Raw genomic sequence first — 17,086 nt, forward strand, 5'->3', positions numbered from 1 at the left:
TAAGAGTAAGAGACACAAAGCATTGCCAAAGACTGTGACCAATTGCTTCGAAATACCTTTTATGAAGGGTTTGTTGCAATTGTTTGGGTTGAGTCTAGGCAATTCTCAAATACAAGATAAATGGGAAAATATAAATTCCCCATTGCCAAAATCCATACTGAATGAGCACTTTTTGGTTTTCTCGCTACAAAGTGCAGTGTATGCACTAATGCAGGGGTCAGCAAACTTTTTCAGCAGGGGATCGGTCCACTGTCCCTCAGACCTTGTGGGGGACCAGACTTTATTTTTGGGGGGAAATGTAGGAATTCCTATGCCCCACAAATAACCCAGAGATGCATTTTAAATAAAAGGACATATTCTACTCATGTAAAAACATGCTGATTCCCTGACCGTCTGCGGGCCGGATTTAAAAGGTGATTGGGCCGGATCCATCCCCCGGGCCTTCGTTTGCCTACCCATGCGCTAATGGCTTGACACAAACAACAGAGATAGCATATTTCACCTGAATGTGCTCTGATTCTGATCCACATTAAGGAGGTGTCCGTTCTTCTTCCATATTACTGCTGGCTTAGGGATCCCTGTGGTCTCACATGGCAGGGTGGTCTGGACATTCACAGTTACTGTAATGTTGCCAGGACCAGGAGCAACAGATGGAGGAACTAGTGGAGAAAAGCGCATGCACACACATCAGTCTTTATCAAGGTTCTGATAAGGAACAATCTGAATGCAGGGAATGTTCTGTCATGGAATTCTACTCAATATTGATCCAGAGCAGAACTCCAATGTATAGTCAGCAGAGCAAAAACTTTAAACACATTGCAGGATTCCCAAAAAATAGACCAGGGGCAATTATATTTCATCCAGCAGAGCTTTACTGCCACTGAAGGCAAATGAGCATAATGGTCACAAATCCAATACATTCAGGATTGGCACTGTCCGTAAGAAATCCACTTGCAGCAGACTTAACTTAAACTTACAATAACTTATAATAAAACTGAACCTTAACACTAAGTATACTTTATACAGAACACCACAGACTTGGAAAGAGAGATAGAAAAGAGTAAAACCCAGGTTCCTTCTGGCCCTACTTTTGTAGTCAACATGACCTTGATAGAAAGAGATAACAGAGCCAGTTTAAACCAGCTGTACTCGGCTTCTCTGAAGGAATAACCCAAACAACAGGAACCTTCTGCTTGTTTCTTTCACACAGAGAAGCTTCCAGAACCCTTTTGAATTAATTAGAATAGGAAAGATCTCTACACATCAGATAAATACTTTCTGCACTAAGAAAAGCAAACTGACATGCTCATGATACAGATGACATATTTTATCTGGGAAATAGTATTGGGGAAAAGAGCAAACAAACACAAAGACCAGGAATCTCATTTATTCAGATAAAGGGAAATGAGACTGTTAACACATATACTCTTCTTTCGTATGCTTATCTGTAGAAGTGCATAGTTACCATGGACGTGCAGGTCAATTCGCTTGCGCTCAGTGCCAGCCACATTGGTTGCCATACAAAGATAGCGCCCCGTGTCGGTAACGTGTGCTGAATGTATATGAAGAGATCCGTTGTCTGACACGGAATATCTAAAACAAGACACAGAAGATTCAAAACACAGACATGCGCAACAATAATCTCCCCATTCACAGGATCTATTTCTAACAGATGCCGAAAGGAGCGATTTGGAAGGTGCAGGAAAAAGGCCCCTTCTTTGAACTGAGTCCTTGCGTCAAGATGTACGCTGAAATCAGATTAGACCACAAGTGCTTCTGCAGGGGTAGGCAACATGATGACCACCAGATTCGAGGGACTCCCAGCTCTCATTACCCCTCTGTTCCCTATTTGTCACCAGCATGTGGAATTTAAAGCACAGAATTTAAAGTCATAGAATTCTACTCAGTATTGATCAAGAGCAGATCTCTGACGTATAGTTAGCAGAGTAAAAACGTAAACACGTTGCAGGATCCCCCCCAAATAGACCAGAGGCAATTAAAATGTCATCCAGGAGATCTTTACTGCTACTGAAGGCAAATGGTCACAAATCCAGAACATTCAGGATTGGCACTGTCCCTAAGAAATCCAGTTGCAGCAGACAACTTAAACGTATAGTAACTTATAATAAGGCTAAAACTTTACACTATATAAAGAATACCACGCCAGAAGGAAGTGAGATACAAAGAGAAAGTGAAACCCAGGCTTCTTCTGGCCTCTTATAATAGTCAGCATGACCTTGACAGAAGAGATAACAGAGACAATTTACTCAGCTTCTCTGAAGGAATAACCCAAACATCACGAACCTTCTGCTTATTTCTTTCACACACAGAAACTTCCAGAACCCTCTTGAATTCAGTAGAATGAGAAAGATCTCTACACATCAGATCAATACTTTCTGCGCCAAGAAATGCAAACTGACAGCTTCCGCCCCAAAGAATCATGTTTATTGTAGTTTACCCCTCTCAGCGCTAGTTCCCAGCACCTGGGGAGAGTGGTGCTTCAAAACATGGTGTGTACACACAGATTCTGTCTGTTTCGCCAACTCATTATTACCTTGCATTGTTTTCTGCAAAAAGGGTTCCATCCTTTCTCCATGAAACCCTTGGGGCTGGTATGCCTTCCGCAGTGCACTCCAAAACAGCAGACATATTAATATTCACTGTCACGGTCTGAGGGCCACCCTTGATTGTAGGAGCAACTGTATAAAAGGAGAATTCCAGGAAGCATCAGAAGAACTGCTTGCCTTCCATTAAACATGGGGTTTTCTGCCATTCCTGAACATATGGGGTTGGATGTAAAATCATCTTCTAAAACTCTGCTTCATTTAATAGAATTTGATATTAGGCCTCTATTGCATGGTTAATTTAACCCTACCTTCTATCCCTGGAGACAATCAGTGACTAAATTTAAGGGAAGGCAGAAGCAAATAGGTACGGGTCAGGGAGCTTATTTATAAACATGTTTATATACCGCTTTTTCATAAAAGAATATTACCAAAGGAAGCCTCAATGGTATTTATGTATGGGACTACAGCAGCAAGGATTCTTTATGCACAGAAATAGTAGGAGGAGAGAACACCCTCAAAGAATGGTTGATAAACACCTTGGAATATGCAAAGATGGCAAAACTGACAACAGTCATAAAATATACAAATTTAGAATCTTTTAAAGAAGACTGGAAACTCTTTCTAGTCTCTATAAAAAGTTATTTGTTGAGTAAAAAAGTATTTGTTGGAAAAATGAATAAAATATTTTTACAAAAAATAAAATAAAAGACTATCAGAGTGGTTTACAACAACATAAAAACATAAAATCATAAAAAGTTAAAAGCAAACAGAAATTAAAAGCAAACATCAACAGACCATTGCTGGGGTGTACTCTTAATTGCCTGCATAGCCCTGGAGGAACAGGAGAGTTTTCAAATTGAAGTTGGTCTAAGAATAGTTTGTAGCCTTTGTTTATTCTAAATTTTAAAATTGCTAAACGGCCTTGGCTGCCTCTGCAGAAAGGCCATATATAAATGCAATAAATAAATTCATACGTGTAGTCCCTCACTTGTCGTAGAAAGCGATGGAGTCCAACGAAAACGCCGTCACTTTTCTTTCATTCAAGGAATAAAGGAACAATCTCAGAGTCACAAAACTGTATTGTGCATATATACCTGTCGCCACATGCACGTGTGGTCAAAAATGGCTTGTGTGTAAAGATAATTTCCACCATGAAATAAAACGGTTACTGTGTCCCAATGCAATGTTTACTTATGCGCTTGGCATTCTCTCACGTTATCAACCATGCAAAGCTTGCGTAGGAATATGTTTCCTTTTCTTACCATTTACAGCTAATACGAATTCTCTTGTAGTTTGGCCTGCGACATTACTTGCCACACAGGTGTAGCTTGCTGCATCACTTAGGTCAGCGTTATTGATCTGAAGGTATCTCCCACTAGACAAGATGCGAACCCGGGCCGTTGCCTGGTAACAGAGTTTCCACAAGCTGAAATTATTTTTTCCCCAAGGTACAGAATCAACAATGTACCTGCTCACAAGATGGGAAGCAATACGGTGAGAATCTAGTGGTAATGGTGAGGAACAGCGCACAGGTATTTTTGTAGTCCGCCCATAGCTGTCAACCGTCCCTTATTTGACAGGAAAGTCCCTTATCCCAGCGCTGTGTCCCGCTGCTGTCCCTTATTGATGATGTCCCTTAAATTTCCCGGGTTTCAAAGGAAGCAGCTCCTCTCCCTCCCTCCCTCCCTGCCTGCCAGGGAGGAGGGAGGCTCCAACTGTGTTGCTTGGCTGCGTTGCTCACCCAATAAGAAGTCTAAGAACTACTGGGGGGTAGAGCTTGCAGCCTTGCGCCGATCAAATCGGCCGCGTTGCCTGGGGACTCGCCTTTGCTCAGCGCTTCCCAGCGGAGAGGTGACGGTGGTTTCCCTTGCTGTATCCCCTTTGCCGGGTTGCTGCGCTGTGGGAACCACGGCTTGAGGCTTTGCTTGGCTGCTGGCTGGGCTTTCTGCCTTTGGCTGGGAGGGGCTCAGCATAGCTGTGCTCTGAAAATCCCTTATTTTGGCTGCTGGTCCCTTATTTTCGAGGCTGCTGGTCCCTTATTTTCAAATCTATAAGTTGACAGCTATGAGTCTGCCTTTCTTGCATCATGAAACTCAAGAGGACTTACATGAGATCCCAAAGGTCAGCCATCCAGGCACTGACAAGACCAAGGTTTGCTAAGCTTCAGAAAGGTTGCTTCGTCAGATTCCCCCAACACCATGCCCTGGTTTCAGACTGGGGTGGGATGGGAACGTAGATCATATGCTTCACTTTGATGGGATCTCCATATGTAAAGCCCAATGCACATGGACTATTCACGCAGAATATGCACCATAAAATTGAGATGTACAAACTGTAGGGATCAGACCTACATGCACACGGCTCCCTGTCTGTGGGTCCCCAGGCAAACATAAATAATATACCTGAAGGAGTGTCTCCACCTCCATCATTCTGCCCAGTCCAGCTCCAAGGGCCTTCTGGCGGTTCCCTCCCTGCGAGAAGTGAGGTTACAGGGAACCAGACAGAGGGCCTTCTTGGTAGTGGCACCCGCCCTGTGGAACGCCCTCCCATCAGATGTCAAGGAAATAAACAACTATATGACTTTTAGAAGACATCTGAAAGCAGCTCTGTTTAGGAAAGTTTTTAATGTTTGACTCTATTTTTAATATTCTGTTGGGAGCTGCCCAGAGTGGCTGGGGAAATCCAGCCAGATGGGCAGGATATAAATAAAATAAAATAAAATATCTGCAACTGGGAAGCAGGAACACTTTTGGCTGGTTCAAATATAAAAGGATGTCACATAGAGGAGGGAGAAAGGTTGTTTTCTGCTGCTCCAGAGAAGCGGACACGGAGCAATGGATCCAAGCTACAAGAAAGAAGATTCCACCTAAACATTAGGAAGAACTTCCTGACAGTAAGAGCTGTTCGACAGTGGAATTTGCTGCCAAGGAGTGTGGTGGAGTCTCCTTCTTTGGAGGTCTTTAAGCAGAGGCTTGACAACCATATGTCAGGAGTGCTCTGATGGTGTTTCCTGCTTGGCAGGGGGTTGGACTCGATGGCCCTTGTGGTCTCTTCCAACTCTATGATTCTATGATTCTATGGTTCTACGAAACCTCAGTCACAACTATGCATGCAGTTTGAGCATCTGCGAAAAGTTTGGGGGCAGACTGAGAACAACAACTCTTAAGGGAAAAACACATACCTGCATAATTTCCCCATTTTTGAGCCATGTGATTGTAGGAGGCGGCACTGCATCTGATTTGCACTCCAGTATAATCTGCCTGTTCTGCAGCACACTGAGATTGTGAGGATTGCTTGTGCCAGCAATATTAGGGGGAACTGTCAGAGAAAAATCATAGCAAATAATGGTAAACGAAAACTTAATTTACTTAGCAGGAAGTTGCCAAAAGTTGACGAACCTCTACCTGCTATGAAATTTTGCATACCTCAAGGTAATTTACGCTTCCTATAGGCAATTCTCAAAATGAAGGTCATGCTTTGTACAAGAGGCATGTGCTATTACATGTATTCTGTGGCTAACTTTGGTTGCCTATACTCTGATAACTATGTTGGGTTTTAGCAATGTGTTCTACATGTGGCTGCCTCTGAAAATGGTTTTGAAACTTCAGCTAGTGTAGAATTCAGTGGCCAAATTGTTGACTGGGGTAGAACAGTCCAAATATATAATACTAATTCTGACACAACTGCACGGGCTACCAATTAAGTTTCCAGGCTAATTCAAAGTTCTAGTTTAGATCTCTATAGCCTGGTTCAGCTCAGGTTCATACCCCAAGGCCTGATTCTCCCAACATGAACCAATTCAGCCCATACAACTGTCACATGATGTTCATGTAGAACAGCTTTAATTGATCGGCGAACCTCCCATTGACAAATGTTGGTTACCTCGCCAGCATGTTCTCAGCCAAGATAATTTGATCTGTATAATGGTTCCCTTTACAGTGGTACCTCGGGTTAACTACTTAAGTACCACTCGTCTCTGAAATACAATACCCATCAGCCCCAGCTAGCATGACCAATGGTCAGGGGTGGGAGATGATGGGAAATGTACAGTGGTACCTCTGGTTAAGAACTTAATTCGTTCCGGAGGTTCGTTCTCAACCTGAAACTGTTCTTAACCTGAAGCACCACTTTAGCTAATGGGGCCTCCTGCTGCTGCCGTGCTGCTGGAGCACGATTTCTGTTCTTAACCTGAAGCAAAGTTCTTAACCTGAAGCACTATTTCTGGGTTAGTGGAGTCTGTAACCCGAAGCGTATGTAACCCGAGGTACCACTGTATAATTGTTTGCTCTAAAGCAACCTTCCCCAACCCTGTGCCCTCCAGATGCTTTGGATTACAGTGGTATCTCGGGTTACAAACGCTTCAGGTTACAAACACTTCAGGTTACAGACTCCGCTAACCAGGAAGTAGTACCTCGGGTTAAGAACTTTACCTCAGGATGAGAACAGAAATTGCACGGTGGCGGTGCGGTGGCAGCGGGAGGCCCCATTGGCTAAAGTGGTACCTCAGGTCAAGAACAGTTTCAGCTTAAGAACGGACCTCCGGAACGAATTAAGTTCTTAACCAGAGGTACCACTGTACATTTCCCATCATCTCCCACCCCTGACCATTGGACCTGCTAACTGGGGCTGATGGGTATTGTATTTCAGAGACGAGTGGCAGGCAACCAGGTTGAGGAGGGAAGTCTAAAGGCCTTGTGATCCTGTTTCAGCAGACACTGTAATGCATAGTCCATTCAAACTCATAACCAAACCACCACCACCACCACCAGGGATGCTTCAGGCAGGTTAAGAAAGAAAGGGCTTCTGAAAAACACAGACACTTTGGATATTTGCATGGCGGTCACATAAAAAGAGCTCTAGAGTGCAGTCTATGGGTCAGACTGACATGAATTTGATATTTGTGCACTGTGGAGCATTCCTAACCTTCACAAGCTGTGTCAGCACATTTTCTGTTGGCTGATGTTTCTGACCTTAGTTACTGAATACAGGTAAGTTAGGCTATTTTATTGCTCTCTTCTGAAGAGGCAGAAATCAATTTCAGCAGAAAGCAAGAAATCCCAGTTGGAAGTGGTATTCTGTGTTCTTCTGCCTTTTCCAGGGCTGTTATGTTTCACAATATCTAGCCTTAGAAACAGGTGGGTGAAAACTGAGCAATGCAATAGAAGCATTTAGAGATTTCTCCCCCACTACTGTACTCTTTGACTTCAGTTAACCTTACCATGTACTCTTACTAAAAATTCTTTGTCATCGTCTCCTGCAGGACTTGAAGCCAAACATGTGTATCTTCCAGTGTCTTCCACCTGCAGGAACACCCAGACAGGCTCAGTTAGGGATAACATTCAAATTAAACACAAATAATGGCAGTAGTTGGAAAACCATTTGGCTACATCACCCATTAATCAGTGCTGCACCAATACAGTTGCATGGATGGAAGAAGAAAGAGTGTGTGTCTACCTTTATGTCTGGCAGAAAGGGAAGGAGGGAGAAGACAAGCAGAACTGACAACAAACGAAATGTCAGAATACAGTAAGGAAGATAAACTGGAAGATTAAAAGGATTCTGGACACTCTTCCTGGATTTCAGTGAGGTTCAAACATTTGACTGAATTGCATTTGAGATGATTTGAGACTTATTGAAATAATGGAGGGGGGGGGGAACAGATTGGCCACAACTGAATGGTTGTATTATAGTTACCTGAGCACTAGATATCCGAAGGACCTCTCCCCCTCTCAGGATACGAATATCATCAGTCTGGGGGACTGGCCGCCCATCCTTCATCCATGTGATTTTGGGGATAGGAATGCCATCAGAAATACAGAAGAGCTCCAGTGGTTTGTTTACTACTATAGAAATTTCTTCAGGATGACCTGATCCATTAATTTGAGGGGGTTCTGCGGAAGAAGAAACTTTCATAAATTTTACTCAAAAGGAATGTATCCAAACGTTAATGGAGCGGTGTGGGAAGAAGACGGGAAGAAGCAATTCTGACACTGCGGTTGTGTGAATCACTCCTAAGACTGGACCTAAGAATGGCAAGCCCAAATGGCAGTTTGTTCCGATTCAACATTAAAGCGGGTCTCTTTACCTTTACCTAGCGGCAGCTAGACTGGTGACTGGGGGCGGCCGCCGAGACCACATAACACCGGTCTTGAAAGACCTACATTGGCTCCCAGTACGTTTCCAAGCACAATTCAAAGTGCTGGTGTTGACCTTTAAAGCCCTAAACGGCTTCGGCCCAGTATACCTGAAGGAGCGTCTCCACCCCCACCGTTCTGCCCGGACGCTGAGGTCCAGCGCCGAGGGCCTTCTGGCGGTTCCCTCATTGCGAGAAGCAAAGTCACAGGGAACCAGACAGAGGGCCTTTTCGGTAGTGGCGCCCGCCCTGTGGAACACCCTCGCATCAGATGTCAAAAGGATAAACAACTACCTTACATTCAGAAGACATCTTAAGGCAGCCCTGTTCAGGGAAGTTTTTAATGTATGATATTTTAGTGTTTTTTGGTTTCTATGGAAGCCGCCCAGAGTGGCTGGGGAAACCCAGCCAGATGGGCGGGGTACAAATAATAAATTATTATTATTATTATTATTATTATTATTATTATTATTATTATTATTATTATTATTACTCCCTAGTCAGACTGAATTACAAAAAAAGAGTTAAGAATACTTACCCAGCACTTTAAGAGCGAAATGCTTGTTGGCTTCCCCAGCTTCATTAAATGCTATGCAGGTGTATCTGCCTGTGTCATCAGTCTCGGACTTTGCTATATGAAGACCCATTCCTTGGTTTTCCAGAGACATGTGGAAACCAAGGTTTAAAGGCTGGCCATCTTTAAGCCACGACATATTAGGGGTTGGTGTTCCATCAGCCGAACACACCAAAGAGACTGGGTTCCCTTTTACAACCGTTACTTCTTCTGTTCCTCCACCACTGTCTATGCTTGGTGATACTGCATTGAGAAAACACAATGGTTTTCAGTGGTATTCAGTGAATATAAATATGCATATATTTCAAGACAAAACTTTAGTCAACTAAACTGATTTTTTTTGGCATGGATCCTAAGAGCCACCAGTGGAAGAGTTGGGTGACTTTCCTGCCTCCTCCTCCCCCAGCACCCCCTTTCAAAAGCTCTCTCAAAGGGACTTCCGGATTAGCGCCACCGGCAATGGCGGATTTCCTCTGATCTGGAGGAATCCGCTCCGTAAAAATCAGGGTCTGGACCACCACGGCGAGACGAGGACCCATCAAAAACCACAGGCGGGAGAAGCCTGTGGACCTGGGATTCGGCTGGCACCTTTTGCACCTCCCCTACTCGCGGGGAAACCTGGCTACGGGGATCCAGAGCGACGTGGGGTGAGCGGCGCAATGCTTTGAATCGATTGCTCTTTTCACGGATTGAAGCCGCATTGCTGTTGTCGGAGAGCGCTGACTTTTTTCCTGTGGACAATTGGACTCTAAACAAGTACCCGTGAGTAGAACGGAAAATTGGATTATTAAACTTCGTAATTTGGCACCGGAGCGGGAAGGTCTAAACAGGAAGTCCGCCTTCCGCTTTTGTAAATAGCTTGAAGCAAAGACATCCAAAGCTAAAGTCTGGAAAGTTATCTGTAAAGGACTAAATTTCCATCGGTTAAAATTACAAAAAAAACCCTTGGAAGCAGGAGAAGAGGGGGGAAATCTTAAATTGTTCAAGCCTGCAGGAGAGGGAGTAAAGAAAGACAAATTTCTATCGTCTTGAACCTGGGAACGGGCTGTCAAAGATAGACGTTTTGGGAAAGTTCATTGACTGTGAATAATAACGTATGTTGACAGATAGTCAAATAAGAGAAACATATTGACTCCAATGTTTCCTTTTGCACTAAAAAGGAACAAAGATTTGAAAAACGAAAGCAATTTTGTTGCTGGATCTGCTTGTAAAAGGATGGATACAAATAGAAATTGTTTCCTCTAGAGGGAGCTTTTGAACTGTTGTTGGAGTGGACCTGGGGAACTCTACAGCTGTAGAGATTAAGGATCGTGAGAAACAGACATTGACCTTGGACAAGAATGTTGACACAGGAAGCCTTAGTGTCTGCTTTGTGCAGGACAAGTGCTTTGTTGGAGCAGCTTCATGCGAAGATGGATTTGATGACTACTGCAATTGATAATTTCGGTCAAACAGTGAACACTGATATAGAACCTGCTCAAGAATTGACCCAGGAATCTGCCCTGACAGGGCAAGCCGCGGAGAAGACAAAGGAGGTGGTTGTTGAACCTCAAGTAATACAAGTTGAGAGAGATGTGGCCTTGCAGGAACATAAGCTGTCGTTTCTGATGACTGAATCTGGAGTGAGTCAGACTTGGAGAGACGGAGTCCTGTCGGGACTGGAGATGGCAAGTTGGTCATATCCTCCTATGCAGGGATGTCCTGACTTTTGGGATTTGGTTTTGGGCCAGGAGGAGATTGGAGTGGTCGAGGCCCTCAACTTTGGAGGGACATTGAAGTATGCTTTGGAATATTTTTTGGATTTTAGTGCTAACCATGGAGAACGGGCTGACCGGTTGAGAAGGGATAAAGACATTCTTAGGTTGTTCCCCCGAGATCTACTCCTCAGAGACAAAGGAAGGAAAGTAAGTACAAGACCAGCAGTAGACAAAGTAAAGTGCAGGTACAATTATGAAGAAGATCTGCAGAAGGGACATGGAAAAGAGTTAAGAGCCTCGGACATAAGATCACCAGGTTGATGGACTAGATGGAACAGATAGAAAGGACTGACAGAACCCGAGACCAGGAAGAAGAGACGGTGGATGAAGATTGGCAGAAAGTTTAAAAATTCATTTAGAGAAATATTGCAAAATTAATGACTGTTGGGAAAATCTTGGAATGAAACTATTAGGCTTTAGTAGAAATGTTATAAGGAGTTATGTATAAATAAGTTTTTAAGTTCTAAGGTTATTTCTTTTTTATGGTAAGATAAGGCTAAAATAAATTAAGACAACTAAAGGACAGAATACAGTGAAAGATGGAAAGGATTTGCTGATATAATTAATAATTAGAATACAAAAAAGGGAGGTGTGAGGAGGTCGATGAAACAAGTTAATGAAGATAAGGATATGGGAATATTGGATTTGTTTTTAAATTTATTCTTTTGCTCTTGTTTTTGTTTTTAGTGTAGTGTATGTTTTGTACTTTTTATTCTCTTTTTACTGATTTGTATTGTTTAACTTTAAATTCCCATTAAATATAATCTTAAAAAACAAATAAACAAAAGCTCTCTCAAAGGTAAGGGAACCCTCCTGAATGGGGTGGGCTCTGGTGTGGGGAGCTGAGGGGGCAGATTACCCGAGGGAGGGAGCCCATTAAAGGTATCTTGCCCAAGGGCCCCTCAAAATCTGGAGCAGCCATGTCAACATAGCATGGGTCACCACAATAGCAAGGTGGACAAATGAGCTGCAGAACACGAGGAACAGACGGAAATGAAAATTCCAACAAAAGAAGTGTGTTCACAAGACACATGAGAGCTGCTTTTCAACAGTGAAAGCAATGTTTAACAAGGTACACAGTCCCCGCTCAGCGCTAAAGTATTCAGCAAATTGTTCTGAAGGGCCAAAACCCTGTTGTTCTGAAGGGCCAACAGGAAGAGAAGACACTGAACAGGAAGAATATGCTGAAGAGGTAACTGCTTTTAAACTTTATGTCTGTAACATGATTGCTAAAATGTAATATGAAAAGCCCTTCAATTAAAAATTATACTAAAATATTATGTGGGAGAAGGATGGGGGTGAAAATAGCACACCTCCTTAGCGTGTCTGCTTTTTCATCTCTTTCCTCCAGAGACCCTGAGAAGGGGACTGAAATTTTAAGTGAAATCCTTAGACCTTAAAGCTTGAAACCGATAAAGAAAACAAGAGGTTCTGAGAAGGAAGACAATATAGAAGTTGTGAGGCACTTTCGTGGTGCAATTGATTCAGGTCCAGAACAGAAATCTTAAGTAGTACACATGTACATAGGACTTGAAATTCATGTTTACAATTTACCTTTGCAACACAGAATGAGGCTTACCATAAACTTGAAGACTATGGTGCTTGTTGTCCACACCAGCTCTGTTGGAGGCGACACATGTGTACATGCCAACATCAGCTATCTGTGCTCTTACAATTCTGGAAGGGACACAACCAAAGTCATTTTTCAAATGGTTTGAGAAAGGAGGCAGATTGGTGAAGATTAATGACTCTAAGACTGTTTTGATGTATGGAAGTGATGTTATATGGAAAACGTCTGGATATGGCTACTGGATAAAAAAAATAATATCCACGCAGAATTATAAACTGTTCTAACCAGCTTGTGGAGACTATCAGAGGTCACAAAGGGAAAGGGAAAATATATGAAAATAACAACAAGAGAGTGGAAAAACAATAAGAAAGGACTGGAGAGTACTGTGAACATCATAAGGTTAGATTTGTGGACATTAAAACAGCAGTTAGAAGCAAGAAGTTGATTGGATCCCCTTCGGAACTTGAAATATGGGTACCCCCAACAAAAATTTAAAATTCAGCTGTGTAATTTGGAATTTATGTAATTTGGTTTGATTTGATGTGATTGGTCGGTTAATAAAAAAATATTCTTAGAGAGCCAGTTAAGCATGAAATTCACTCCTTACACTCGCCCTGCGAGTTTTTCAGGACTTCTAAAATAGATACCAGGAGGAAGAACTGAAGGAATAACATGTAGTTCCATCACTGAACTAAATAGGTCTGATGCTGGTTGGGCAACAAGGCAGCAAACTTTTTCAGCAGGGGGCCGGTCCACTGTCCCTCAGACCTTGTGGGGGGCCAGACTATTTTTTTTTTTGGGGGGGGATGAACGAATTCCTATGCCCCACAAATGACCCGGAGATGTCCTTTTAAATAAAAGCACACATTCTACTCATGTAAAAACACCAGGCAGGCCCACAAATAACCCAGGCATGCATTTTAAATAAAAGGACACATTCTACTCATGTAAAAACACGCTGATTCCCAGACCATCCGCGGGCCGGATCCGGCCCCTGGGCCTTAGTTTGCCTACCCATGATCTGGATTGAATGAAATGCAGAAAGCAAGTGCCACAAAATAACAATTGTATTGATTTAACTTTCAGCTGCCTACTTTTATGTAAGATCTTCTTACATAAAATGTGCAAAAGTGGACTGAAAGAACTGGTACCTTACCTGAGAATCTGTCCAGCTGAAAGCAACCTGATGTGTGTGGAGATAGAGAGAGGCAGCCCATTCTTCAGCCAATTGATCTGCGGTGGTGGAGTTCCCACAGCCTGGCATTCAATGTTTATTGAAGTCTCCAGCAGCACAGTTAGAGCCTCAGGTTCGTCTTTATTGTTAGTTATAGTGGGTGGAACTAAATTTTGTAACCAAATGCAGCAAAAACAAACAAAAAAACAACTTATTTTTTCCCCAGTAGTTTCACCTTGCCTCTAACAAATTTTATACTCAAATTAAAACAGTACAGAGTAATATCAGTAAAACTATGTAACTATCTTTTAAAAAAAGTATTATAGGGGGGGAAAGCCATTTAGTGACAGGAGCAACATAGAAAACAGCTTAAGAATGGGGTCATGTGGGACTTCTGTTAAAAGCTTATACCGGTCTTGGGTACCACATCTGGAACTGGGTACCTCTGGTGAAGGGAAGAGGATGGAGGCTTCAGAATATGAACAGAGGTACAGTGGTGCCTTGGTTCTCAAACGCTTTGGTACTCAAACAACTTGGAACCCAAACACTGCAAACCCGGAAGTAAGTGTTCTGGTTTGATAACTTTTTTCAGAAGCCAAATGTGGTCTGTTTTGAGTGTTACGTTTCCAATTTGAGTGCCACATTTCCGTTTTGAGTGTTACGCTGAGGTCTGTCTGCTTTTGCTATTTATTTTGTGTTTTTTGTTTTGGGGGCTTTTTTGCTTTGCTTTTGTGACTGTGTGGAACCCAGTTCGGCTACTGATGGACTGACTGTGTGACTGCAGTACATCGTTTATTGCTTTCATTTTATGGATCAATGGTCTCGTTAGATAGTAAAATCCATGTTAAATTGCTGTTTCAGGGGTTGTTTTTTAAAAGTCTGGAACGGATTGATCCATTTTGCATTACTTTCTGTGGGAAAGCGTGCCTTGCTTTTGGAACGCTTTGGTTATGGAACTGACTTCCGGAACAGATTAAGTTTGAGAACCAAGGTACCACTGTATTGGCCAGGCTTATACGTTAAACGGTAGATGCTAAAAAAAAATCCTGATGAAGCTCACCTTATGCTGAACCCCAAGATTGAAGTAATAACACTTTCCTAATCCAAGGAGACATTCCCCACAGTGTTCCAAACCAAACACTATTGAAAGTCAGGATGCTTGAGGATGCTATTCCTTTAGCCAGATAACCGTCATGTTGAATTTCTTTATAAATCTTTCACATAACTTCACATAATTGTGCCTGTGGCCAGAAACAGATCTTGCTTCGGCCATCAAAGGAAGCACAAATGATAGCTACTGTGTCTTGACGTTAGTCAACTGGACCCTGCAGTTGCACGGTGCAACCGTAGCCCATTGAGTTCTGCTTTTTTGGAAACCGCAATTCACACACTTCTCGGAAATGCATGGACGCTGACTCATAGGCAGTCCGTTCTTGGTCCAGTCCCAAGGCACCAGGAAAGGGAGAAGTGAGGCTGGGAGGAAAGGGGCTAAATAGAGGAATGTACTTGGAGACTACTCTGCTCTCTAGAGAATGAGCCAAGACTAGCCAGTTTCCATAACAAATTGGCACCATCTTAAGAGTCACGGTTATCCAGCATATGTGTTTACGCACAGTGTTAAATAGGAATAGGTACATTTATATGTTACATACAGTGGTACCTCGGGTTACATACGCTTCAGGTTACAGACTCCGCTAACCCAGAAATAGTGCTTCAGGTTAAGAACTTTGCTTCAGGTTGAGAACAGAAATCGTGCTCCGGCGGTGCGGCAGCAGCAGGAGGCCCCATTAGCTAAAGTGGTGCTTCAGGTTAAGAACAGTTTCAGGTTAAGAACAGACCTCCAGAACGAATTAAGTGCTTAACCCGAGGTACCACTGTATATGATCCACAGAGAGATATAGAGAACCCAGAAAATGTTTAATGCATCATACTTGTTTCTTATCGCTCAAAAACACTTTTGGCAGCACTAAAAGGTAAAGGTAAAGGGACCCCTGGCCATTAGGTCCAGTCGTGACCAACCCTGGGGTTGCGGCGCTCATCTCGCTTTATTGGCCGAGGGAGCCGGCGTACAGCTTCCGGGTCATGTGGCCAGCATGATTGAGCCGCTTCTGGCGAACCAGAGCAGCGCACGGAAATGCATTTACCTTCCCGCCAGAGCGGTACCTATTTATCTACTTGCACTTTGACATGCTTTCGAACTGCTAGGTTGGCAGGATCAGAGACTGAGCAACGGGAGCTCACCCCGTCATGGGGATTCGAACTGCCGACCTTCTGATTGGCAAGTCCTAGGCTCTGTGGTTTAACCCACACTACCAGGGGCTAATTTGCTTTGGCAGCTGCACTGAATGCTCCCCACTGAACATTCCAACAAAGCCTATTCAAGAAGATCTACCCTCACTATGAATTAGCTTCCTTTGCCCTCACTCATCATAGAGTTGGCTGTGTTGATGCCAGCACTACTAGGAAGAGATGGCATTTCTGAGACTGAGAACAGCAGCAAACTGGTGCAGAATGACAAGCTGCTAGGATCTTTTAGGAAACTTTTTCTCACGCCTCTCCCAGAAAATGTTCATTGGAAAATAGTCTGCTCAGCCTGACCTATAAATACAATTAAATGAATATTAATGTAATGTCAGGAAACGGCTTTTCTTTTGAAAAGCCTGGATCAGAAAAGCATCAGTTACTTTGACTTCCTGTAGAATACCCTGCAGTGGAAGTTGGCAACTTACCGTATTTTTTGCCCTATAGGACGTGCTTTTTTCCCTCCAAAAATGAAGGGGAAATGTGCGTGCATCCTATGGGGCGAATGCAGACTCCTTGGCTTCGGCGATAGCAACGCAAAGCCTAGGAAGCCTGCACTCTGGAGGCTTCGCGTTGCTTTCGCTGAAGCCAGAAGAGTCTGCTCTTTGAGGCTGGCGGTGGGGGAAAGCAGCGCTTCCCCCCATCGCCAGCCTCAGAGGATCGGGGGGCAGCGGGAAGGCGCGCGATGCCTTCCCGCTACTCTCCAACCCAGCTTTGAGGCTGGCAGTGGGGGAAAGCAGCGCTTCCCCCCACCGCCAGCCCCACAAGCTGGGTCTAAAAGCCCGCAGGAGCCGCGCGCTCTTTAAAGGGTGTGCGGCTTCTGCGGGCTTTTCTATGAGCTGGGGGAATTCCCCCACCTCATAGAAAAGCCCGCAAGAGCCACACAGCCTTTAAAGAGCGTGCCGCTCTTGGGGGCTTTTCCCCAAGGAGGGAGAAGGGACTGACTGGCCGAGTCCGTCCCTTCTCCCTCCTGTGGGCTTTTGCGGGAGATGGGGGAATTCCCCCACCTC

General features: G+C 43.7%; 1 protein-coding gene across 4 annotated transcripts in view; it reads right to left on the minus strand.

The window, feature by feature from the left end:
• Window positions 1–17,086, minus strand: part of HMCN1 (hemicentin 1) — a 329,394-nt gene that overhangs the window by 60,854 nt on the left and 251,454 nt on the right. For all 4 annotated transcript variants that reach the window (XR_014008183.1, XM_081194243.1, XM_081194242.1 and 1 more), the window contains 10 exons: window positions 13,758–13,941; window positions 12,611–12,708; window positions 9,239–9,517; window positions 8,262–8,458; window positions 7,786–7,867; window positions 5,749–5,885; window positions 3,830–3,971; window positions 2,555–2,699; window positions 1,466–1,593; window positions 503–659 (listed from right to left, as the gene is read on the minus strand). Coding sequence is in view for 3 of the 4 variants with exons in the window: in XM_081194243.1 (XP_081050369.1) it covers window positions 503–659; window positions 1,466–1,593; window positions 2,555–2,699; window positions 3,830–3,971; window positions 5,749–5,885; window positions 7,786–7,867; window positions 8,262–8,458; window positions 9,239–9,517; window positions 12,611–12,708; window positions 13,758–13,941 (1,549 nt within the window). In the remaining variant the exon portion in view is untranslated. The remainder of the gene's footprint in view (window positions 1–502; window positions 660–1,465; window positions 1,594–2,554; window positions 2,700–3,829; window positions 3,972–5,748; window positions 5,886–7,785; window positions 7,868–8,261; window positions 8,459–9,238; window positions 9,518–12,610; window positions 12,709–13,757; window positions 13,942–17,086) is intronic.

The sequence above is a fragment of the Podarcis bocagei genome (assembly GCF_964188305.1).
Source record: "Podarcis bocagei genome assembly, chromosome: 5".
NCBI lineage: Eukaryota > Metazoa > Chordata > Lepidosauria > Squamata > Lacertidae > Podarcis > Podarcis bocagei.